At 40.7% G+C, this 10,732-nt stretch overlaps 1 protein-coding gene across 12 annotated transcripts in view; it reads right to left on the bottom strand.

The window, feature by feature from the left end:
• Nucleotides 1-10,732, bottom strand: part of PHACTR4 (phosphatase and actin regulator 4) — a 109,396-nt gene that overhangs the window by 17,648 nt on the left and 81,016 nt on the right. For all 12 annotated transcript variants that reach the window (XM_070383930.1, XM_070383940.1, XM_070384034.1 and 9 more), the window contains 5 exons: nt 7,716-7,880; nt 6,606-7,001; nt 2,455-3,043; nt 933-1,120; nt 4-157 (listed from right to left, as the gene is read on the bottom strand). In XM_070383930.1, coding sequence (XP_070240031.1) covers nt 4-157; nt 933-1,120; nt 2,455-3,043; nt 6,606-7,001; nt 7,716-7,880 — 1,492 coding nt within the window. The remainder of the gene's footprint in view (nt 1-3; nt 158-932; nt 1,121-2,454; nt 3,044-6,605; nt 7,002-7,715; nt 7,881-10,732) is intronic.

Here is a 10,732-nt window from a genome sequence, read left to right as displayed (position 1 = left end):
TACCTGATCAGTGTGTTCCCAATCTGGTGCCGGATTTCATTCCACTCCTCTTTGCTTTTTCGAGGCCAAGAATTCATGTTCATTTCTGGTTCACTAGGTTTGTGGTTCAACTTCATGGCCAGCGTATCTTTCCTCTTCACTTTGTTGGCCAGAGCACCTTTGCACAAGAGAAAGAAAAACATGTAGAAGCTTCAGGCTCAACCTTACCTGGAGCTAGGTAAGAATCTGAACAAACATTATCAGAATCCCAGCTTTCTAGTTGGCCTCCAATGAGTTACCTAACATAGAGGTGGGGGTAAAGCTGAAGATATCTAAAAATCTTTGCAGCAGATGGACATGGGTTAACTCTACCTTTTCCCTTCTACCAGTTCTCTCTCTACATTTTCTTCTTAGTAAGAGTTGTTCTAAGAGGGATCATCTAAGCAGGGGACAGCCTCTGAATTACAACAGAAAGGCATTCGAACTAACACACCTCAGATGGTTCTCCTCCTCCTAAAATTGCTTTCCATTTTCAGGAATCAGGATTCTATTATTCGCAGATGGGTACATATGAACATATATATTTTTTCCTTTGCCCCATGAACATAGTTAAGTTTATAAGGCTGAAGGAGAGTATCACTTCTGTCTTTTCCACAAAGCCCAAACACTAACTTCCCTTTACTCCACATTCTTTAATACCATCAAGATAAACATTTTTTAAATCAAAACTAAACACATAAAACCTGATTGACTCAACCTATTGGGCTCCCTCTGACTGGCTTGTATGACGGGAACAGCAAGGACAAGTGTCTTTCCCAGAGGCTTCCAACAGCAGTCAGCCAGACGCCTGGGTGGGAGAGGGGGTCTGCATCCATGCATCTTACGCTTGCTAAGACCACACACAGCTGTATCTGTACGAGAGCCTTCTCCTTCTCTTTCTCTCCCCTTCTTACTATGATGGCTTTCATCTTCGTCCTCTTCATCTCGGTACTGAATGGGACCTTCTGAATCAGAGTCACTCTCTTTCCCTTCTTCTTCCTCCTGCAGACACTGCGGTAGTTTAGGAATGACTGAGGTAGATGCTACGTCTTCATCGAATGCAAATATGTGGCTTTGCTCCTCCTCTTCTTCATCGTCTGGACTAACAAATTAACATAATTACATTTCCCTTTCAGAGACATAAAGAGTAATTGATTTGCAAGTCAAAGTATTAAATAACTGAAAAAGTTGATGAATGAAATAATTTATAGTTTTTTTCCTTATTTTTTTACAATCTTGCTAAGAAACTTTTTAGCAGCTATTAATCTGAAGGGCTCTGGGCTCAAATCCCAGAGCTACAACTTATTTACTAGATTTTAAGTGACCAAATTTTTCTGTAAATGGGGATGATACCTACCTGTTGGCTTGTTGTGAGAATGAAATAGACAAATTCTAGAATGCACTAGTGTCTGGCACACAGGGCCTTGATGACCTATATATAAGATGCAAGTCTGCTTTGGTGTGACTAAATGAGAAGACTACATAGCATCTGACATAGTACTTGGCTCAGGGAAGACACTCAATAAAAATACTGAACCCACTTCTCAAACCAAGGAAGCAAAGAGAAGTAAAGATGAAAACTAACTTTTCCCCTTTACATTCTGGAGGCATAAACTATGACGTAACCTACTTCAAATTCCTAAACTGTCTCTTTCCAGGATATGAAATAAGTAAGACCAGGAAGTACAAGAAATTATGGCAGAACAAATAAAAAGGAGGATACTGAAACAGCTCTACAACAATTCTTTTAGTAAGACAAATTTCCAGCTTGCCAAGAAATGTTACCCTTCAGTCACAATTTGTCTGAATTTTAAAAAGACGGACAAAGTAGGAATAACTACTGAGTGGAGACAGATGAACTAGAGAAAAGATGAGCAGTTCCAGTCTACAGAGCTGGAATACTGAACCATTTTTCAGAGCTCCCTTCTTTTTCTTTAGGTTTCTCCCTGCCCTCTCTACCAAGATCATATGCCAGGCACTCGAGCTTTCAGACTTGTCTAACTGCATTCTCACAAGCTTATGAGGTCGGTATTATTCCTGTTTACAGGCTGCACAACTAAAGAGCAGGAAGGTCAAGTGACACACACTACTGTAAGCTAGTAGTAAGAGGCAGAGCTGGGATGTGAACCCAGAGCCAGCTTACTCCAAGGTCAATGTTCTGAAGCACCACGTTACACTGCTTCCTCTATAAGACATAAAAATGCACAGTGGTTTTAATTTTGAAGTAGAGAAATTTGTAATTTCTGTATCATGGAAATTTCTGCTATGGAAACAATGTTATAGAAATGAGCAGGGTAAAAGTCCAAATTCAAGAACGTGTCTTATTTGTTGAGTACTCTTCTTAAGTTTGTTCACATTTTCTCTATAAGTAATTTTTTCCAAGAAAGGCTAGCTAGAGTAAAGAGGGAACAAGAAGCAAGCTTGAAAGGCACTCACACTTTTAGCATTTCAATAGTGATGGGAAGTGACCTGGTCCGACCCAGGGTACTGCTGTCCTCAGAAAAGTTGTCGCTGTTCTCGAAGAGCAACGAATGAGCTCTATGAGAGCCCTCCAAGGGAGGAGTCATGGGAAGTGGGCTGGTTAGGGCCTGCTGGATTCGGATGTGCAGCGGGACTGGGGGCAGCCTAGGGGGTACCTGGGGCTCCCCGAAGCTGTGGTCCAACATCCTCTTGGGTACTTCCCTTTTCTGGCTTTCCTGCTGGGGAATCTCCTGCGGTAGGTCTAAGGAAGGTGGAAACTCAATTTCTGGCACAACTTGGAAAGTCTTAGCAGGGAATGGAGGGGACTGAGGGGGTTCTGGAGGTATATGAGCAGGCAGTGGGGAGGAGGAGGGAGTCAGCAGGGGTTCAGAGCCCACAGAGCACGCGCTCTTCTCTCTCTGATCGCTTGGTGCTTTTGTGGCGGTGGTGGCAGCAGCAGACTCTGAGGTGGGTACCAAGGCTGATGGAATGCCTCTCTTCGGTGGTAAAGGTGGGGATGGCTTTGATAACAACGTACCACTGTTTATTGCTTGGGACAATTCAGCTGGAAAAGAGAAAGCAGTACCTCAATTTAAGATGGTTTTACAGTGCTTTGAGGGGCCAGCCCAGGACCTAGAATTAGAGCTGAGTTGTCTTCATCTTCCGTGCTAATTATACCATTTTATGGCTTTGCCATTCTCTACCTCATCGTGAAGCAAACAATTAATATTTAAATATGTAGAAGGTCCAACAGACATATAGAGGTGTAAGATGACCACCACCTTAATACTCTAATGAGAAATTTCTTACTTTTTTAATAGCAGACATAACAACTTTTTATGACTTGATCTTGGTGTAGATAAAGTTAATACAAAAAGAAACAACAAAAAAAAATGTGGCTAATAAGTTCTTTTGTCTAACAACACTTCATATTCTTATACAACAGATCATCTTTACCATCTTACAGAAGGAAAAACTGTGGCCCCAAAAGTTAGGTGGCTTGCCCAAGATCATACTACAAACTGCTAAGGACTCAGCTAGTTCCCAGGACTCATTCTTATGAGGTTCCATCCTCTGGATTCCCCTGACTTTGTTTTTCACTAGTACCCACACCTCTTCCTGTCCTTTACATCCAATCTGCCATCTCCACTTTTCAGTACACACGGGCTCCTTGACGACAGGGCGTCCCTTGTCTCCATCAGCATATTCACAGGGTGGGGCACAGTGGCTGGCACACAGTGGTCCTCAACACATGTTTATTAGATGAGAGGCCCCTCCCTGTACCATGGCAGTATATATCCTTATGTGACCCCCCAAGCCCACACGTCTCAGGTGTCGATTGAGCGAAGTCCCTTTCAGAACTCCAAATGGCTTTTAAGAAGTGGATCATCACATCACAAAAGGTCAACCTGGCAAAATAATTAAACAGCAGTTCTCTCTCTCTCTCTTTTTTAACTTTCTAAACAGTAGTTTTCTTGGTCACCAACCTCCGACCCTCGACCCAAACCCCTCACTTTGGTCCTACCAATTGTTTACAAAGGTTTTATATGTCTTACCTAGACAGCAACACCTCAAGTTTCCCTAAAATAAAAAAATTTAATTGGTTTAAATCCCATTCCATTGGCAGCATTCAAAGTAAAAGTCTAGCTAATATGATGTTTTAATGTTATTCTTCATAAGTAAAATTTTAAAAGGTATTTCTAGAAAAATACTACATATACTTATAAAAAAGGATTCAAAAAATGGAAATTTTAGGATCAATGAAAGAGATATATTCTGGTAGATTGGATTTTTGCTGGCTGGCTAAAAATTGTTGCTGTTCAGTTGCTGGAAATGGCTAAAAACAGTGGTTAGCTATTCCATCTACAACAAAATCCAACCCTGACAAGATCAAATCTGAGTATTTTAACAACTGAATTGATAAAGTAAGTTACCTTTAGTGATTTAAGGGAAACATTTACCTGAAAAGGAAAGGACTTCTGGTACACACACTGTGATAATGGCATTTGGCACGGGAAAGACGCAAAATGTTCACTGGAGGGGTTACAATTCCCTTCATCAGTTATTGATGGAGGTCCTTCCTTAGTCCCAATACTCCTAATCAGTCCTTAGTCCTAATTCTATCATGCCTGTTAGTAGACACACCAATGTCTAAATACTGATTTCCAAATGTTTGTGTTTCATGGACCAACATTATTAAAAAGACATTCTCAATCAATCTCAGGTTGTTAATCTTTACATTTTAATTATTTTCAACTAAGGGTTTTTTGGCCATGCTGCATTGCTTTTGAGATCTTAGTTCCCTGACCAGGGATTGAACCCAGGTCCCCAGCAGTGGAAGCATGGAGCCCTAATCACTAGACCACAAGAGAATTCCCTCAACTAAGCCTGGATATTCAGTAAACCACTCATTAGCATAACCCCTTCATGAAAAAAAAAGGTCTTTTAACACCAAAGAATTAAGAAGATCCATAATTTCAGAATAAAGGATAAAGTTTTTTTTTTGGCCGTGCCCTGCAGTCTGTGGGATCTCAGTTCCTTGACCATGAATTGAACCCAGACCATAGCAGTGAAAGCCTGGAATCTTAACCATTAGGCCACCAGGGAACACCCTAAAGAATAGTTCTTTAAATCTATTTAACTTTAATAAAAACCCAGTGAACTATCCTATTTTTCTCCTTCAGCTGAGGACTGCTCATGGACTGCTGTCAATCCCTCAGTCACAGCGCCTATTGCTTTGGGCTGTTCACCTGAGGCCAGGAGCGGCCTCTATAGTTTGGCCCAGGGTACAGTACAGACAGCAGTGGTTCCTGATGTGTGGTTCCCATATACAGAGCATCAGCATCATCTGCGAACTCGTCAGAAATGTAAATTCTCGGGCACTACCCCAGACTTACTGAATCAGAAACTCTACGGGCAGAGCCCAGCACTCTGTGTTTTAACAAGCCCTCCAGGTGACCACAATGAGAACCCCTATGTAAACAACAGTTTGAAAACACAAATGTACAGACAGAGGCCTGCACTCTAGAGTTGAAAGGCCTGTATTTGGTTTCTCTCTCTCACTAACTATAACCTTGAGCCAATCACAACTTCTTCACTTTCTTTTTGCCCTAACTATACACTAGATAAAACAGATAAAACTTCATATGGAGGTTTTGAAAACAAGTGTAGGAAAGTTCCTCGATCCTCAGAGATAAGTCAACATGGCACTATCCATCCAAGGCTGTGATAATAGTAATAACCTCCATCCTGTTTTTCTCAAGCTACTCCAACCTGTTATACTCACAATGAATTCTAAGCCTGTTTTTCAGGGTTCTAGTCACTCCACCTAATTTGGTTAATTAGCCATTTAATGAGCACACTTTTTATTTCTTCATTCAATCATTAACAAAAACTTTAAGCAGTACTAAAGCTAATATCATTTTTCTTGAGAAACTACTTTTTTCTTCTCCTCCCTTTCTTGAAAATTCCTCTAAATTTATATAACGAAAACCAATCTAAATATAATTCCTGTACATATAAAAAACTTACTAAACCAATAAAAAGTTACTATCTTCCCTGCTTTAATTCTTCTACCACTCATTTTATTACGAGTAGCATCCTTAACTCTCCCAAAACAAAACGTGATTTTATCAAGATAGTTTAAGTAGCTTTGCAGTTCCCCATGAACATGCTATGTTAGATACTGAACCACAAGTTACACAGGCACCTCTACAATCACCACTTTATCTACTGGGTTTATGTTGAAGGAAGGCATGCATTGGCAGTTTAAAGTAGGTTAAAAAAACACAAAAAAACAAACCCTTTCACCATGTAGGTCAAACCCACGTCTGTTCGTATGTCTAGTCCACCAACTATAAACAGCAGTTCAGAAACAATGCTTTAGGAAAAATAAATATTAATCTCCTAAACCTTGAACCTAATTTCAGTGATATCTGACCCCACTGTTTCCATTCATAGCCATCTGTCTCATTTTCAAGACTTTTTTCTATACTGAGGGCATTCAAAGGGACAAGCTATGGAGAACTCTCTCACAGACCAAATCCATATTGTACCAATTACCCAATAAAACCACCATCTAAAACCAAACCAAACCCCAAACTTTGGAAAGCTAAAGACTTACGTACCAATGACAGGGTTGCTGTTTCTGTGAGTTGGTTTCGGGGGTGGAATAGGGGGCTGCTTGGCAGGGCCTGTGTGAGTAAGGCTCAGGGTAGCAGTGGTGTGAGTGCTGGCAGGAGCAGCGGGCAGAGTCCTGGGTGCTTGGGAAGGGGGGCCAGAGGAATGGACAGTTTTTGCTGGGTTCGTGGCAGCCATGGTAGCAGCAGGTGCTGTGGTGATGGCAGTGGTGGAGGCAGACGAGCTGGGTCTGGCCAAGCTGCCCGAGGAAGTGGCATCCTTTGCTTGCCCTTCATTTGCTTCGTGAGAAGAGGACAAGTGTCTTTTAGGGGGGAGTAAAGGCTGTTTGGGTATACTCTCGGGAACGAACTCTGCTTCAGAATGAGGCTGGCTTCCACTGGAGCCTGTGAAATAATAGATGGGATTTAAAAGGAAAGAGAGTCACAAGACAGGCTGAAAAAGGTAACACATCTACCACTTATGGTCAACTCCATCTATTATTTAACGTACAGGTTGGTTTACAGACAAAGTTTCCCAACCTCACACACTTTAGGATATAACACTTTCTCAATCAGTAAGAGAGGCTCGTTATGATAGTGATTTTTCACACAAGAGCCAGGCAACTGGACACAGAGTCCCTTGGGTGAAGGAGGAGGGATGTTTAGCCTGAAAAAATCCCACAGACATCTGATATTTAATAGCCTTTTCCCATTTGGCTCAGATGGTAAAGAATCTGCCTGCAATACGGGAGACCTGGGTTTGATCTCTGGGTCGGGAAGGTCCTCTGGAGAAGGAAATGGCAACCCACTCCAGTATTCTTGCCTGGAGAAATCCATGGACAGAGGAACCTGGCAGGCTACAGACCATGGGGTCGCAAAGAGTTTGACATGACTGAGCAACTAACACACCTCAGTCCTTGAGAATCACAAATTTAGGTATTTTGTAAATATAAGAATGAGGGGAGAAATTCTATTTCAAGCGGCAACTAGTTGAAGAATTGCTGGAGGGAAACAGAAGTCCCTCTGGATTTTACTTCTCCTCTGGCTCCTGCAATCCCCTGAGATAAATGAGAATGACCAGTCCATGGCTCTTAAACTAGAAAACTCAGAGTTAATTACCTAGTCGCTTCTTCGGCTCCTCTTCTGGAACAGGCTTCCTAAGACTAGCTATTCTTTCCGACTCTTCCTCTACCTGGACTGGACTAGAAGATCTGGTGCTCCCTATGAGGGTGGTGTGGCCGTTCTTTAATGTGGCATGGCTCAACTTCCCTGGATCCTCACCACCTGCAAGGTCCAAAAGAAAGAGCAAACTGGTGGACTGGCGTCATCAGGGAGGGAGAAGAGTCAGCAATTTCTAACCTTTCTTATCCCCTTCATCCAGCCCTCTTTCTGTTTTATCTTATTATTGAGATCTAAATTATTTGGATTTACAGTAGCAATGAAAATAAGTAATTCCTCTCTCCAATAAACATTTGATTGTCTATTATGTGCTTTGCTACATGAATAAGACAGATTCCTTATACATAGGTAATCACTATGTTAAATGTTAAGAGCTATAATGAATAAAGTGCTATGGTAGGAATGAAGACACAATTCTCCTGGGGGTGGCAATGGGGTTAGAAAAGCTTCACAGAAAGTGGTAGCTAAACTGGGTCTTAAAGGGGGAGCAGGAGCCTACTACTCGATGACAAGATAAGGAAAGACACGTAGGAAGAAAGAATAGCATGTATGAAGGTATGAGATTATTTGACATGTTTGGGAACTGACAATTAGTTTGGCCTGGGAAGAGAACAGATGCCCAGAAGAAAGTGTTAATAGGAATGAAAACACAAGCAAGAACAGAGAATGGAAAAGTAAGCAAGAGCCAGGCTATGAAGGGTACCAAACACCAGGTAAAGGAGTCTGGACTGAATCCTGTAGGTAACAGGAAGCCAAAGAATTCAAGTAGGAGAGAGATAAGATCTGCTCTGTCTTGTAGAAGATTAACTCTGAGAAGGATGAGAAGGATGCATTAGGCAGTGATTGGAACAGGAAAGCTAATAATGAGCAGAAGGCAGGTGAGAAATAGCAGAGGTGCCTGAGGGCATCAGGAGTAGACAGCAAGGGGGAGAACTGATAGATCAAAGGTAAACCTAACACACATGACGGATTCCTATAAGCTAAATGGCAGGATTGATCACCAGGCTGCAGGCTTTGGGATGACCACTCATCGCTATTATACTTGTAGGTTAAGAACTTTTCACGGAACAGTTAGACAAATGTTCCCAGTTACTGGTGAGGTTACCTAGACTCCTTTGGAGGAGAGAACTGAAAAACTGAGGTTAGAGTCTGAACTGTCTCACCTCCTAGGGTCATGGAAACTGGAACTAATTACTCTCTAGTTACTCTCTTTGTTTTTCATAGGGAGATACTCCTTGTAGACTCCTGCACCCCAACCCAGCATTTCCTACTAAGAAATTAGATAGTATCATTCTTTACACAGTCTCAATAACAGGTGGAGCTTGGGTTAAAAGTAGTGAAAAAAAAGTCTAAGTCAAATGAGCACTGAATGAAAATGTACTTCTAAAGTGAAAGTATTCTGACAAGCATTTGTATTTTAAATTTTAAAACAGACGGGGCAAGATGACAACAGCTATGCAAATGTAGTAAGTTACTACTCATGTTAATATAGCTCAGCTTTAACAAAAAACAGGGTTTTCTAGAATGTAAAGTAATGAATCACTTCAAAGCCAACAAAGACCCCCACTTTAGAAAAACATGTAGTGAAAGTTTAAGACACATTATTAACTAGTTTCTACTCAGCACATACCAGCAAAAGTGATCAGTCATTTCTCAAGTTACTTAATCAGGATTGTCTACTTTGAAGTAAAATTTCTTCTATTTAATGCAAAGGGTCTGTGCTAAACGCTAATGGAGTAGAATAGAAATATTAATAGAATCTGGCCTGAACATCTATGAGTGCTTTGCAACCCCCAACTCAGAAAGTCCATGATATATTTTATAATACGGTCAAGTCAGAACCATAATCAAGCCAAAAGCCGTTTCTGAGTATGAAAAGAATTGCAAGGTTCAAATACTGCTTTTAACCTAAACTGGAGATCCATAAGCAGGCTGTAAGGCCCATCTCAGTTTCTTCTTACAGAGTAAATCTTAGGTCAGTTCTCTGGTTAGCATAGGTGCATCTTGTCCAATGGTTACAATTCCCTTGTCAATTAGACCTTCAAGCTTGCTTCTAGGCTAAAAATAACTTGGACCAAAAGCCAGTAGGAAGCATATAGCAAAACTGACTGATTGAAGGTGAAAAACAAGAAGGAAGTAATGTATGGGGTTTGGTGAGTGAGAAAGAAAGGTGAGAGACAAGAGAGGGCACGGGGTAAGGAACAGCTATTATCAAAAAAGCAGCGGCCAAAGGTGCTGTAAAAGAGGCATTATAATTGTAGTTACCCACCTAAATACCTAGAAGATTTTGTGTCCTACTGTAAAAAACAAATAGACTCATGAAAAAACAAGTTATACATGCTCATTACTAACCATGCAGAAAATTTAGAAAAATAGAAAAAATCTTCTATACTCCCATTCTAACATCCAGAAATAACTAATGCTAATGATATTTTAGTATATTTCCTTCAAGTTTGTTTTCTCTGCTTAATTTTTATATAGTTGAGATAATAAATACATAATTTAATTAAAATTTGCAAGTAAGCAACACAATCACATGGTCCAAAGCCTAGAGTATAATATTCCATTGGTTTGGTTCCTTTCTCCCACCAACCAAAGAATATATTTTTAAAACTTTGCTTTCAGATTTGTCTTACGCAAGTAGCTCTAATGAAGAGAAATGAAATGCAACCAGTGTATTACAGTCTTACTTTTCTGATAAGCTGCTTCATATAAGTCACATTGGAGAAAGTTCTGACATTATTAAGCCAGCAGTGAGTGTTGAAATACCAAAGCATGATCTTCATGACAGACTAACAAGAAAGATTAGGGTAGCAATATGGGCGTGGAGATGTAGTTGATAAAAAAAGAAAAGAAAATGACACAGTTCTACAGCTAGCACAAAGCTGAGGATGTACAAAGAGAAAGAGAATGTTGGCCCCAAGGATCCTTCACCAACCACTAAATGGCAATTTCAG

Source organism: Bos mutus, chromosome 2 (assembly GCF_027580195.1).
Source record: "Bos mutus isolate GX-2022 chromosome 2, NWIPB_WYAK_1.1, whole genome shotgun sequence".
Taxonomy (NCBI): domain Eukaryota; kingdom Metazoa; phylum Chordata; class Mammalia; order Artiodactyla; family Bovidae; genus Bos; species Bos mutus.
The sequence above is the reverse complement of the archived record's forward strand: the minus strand, read 5'-3'. Positions and strand labels throughout refer to the sequence as shown.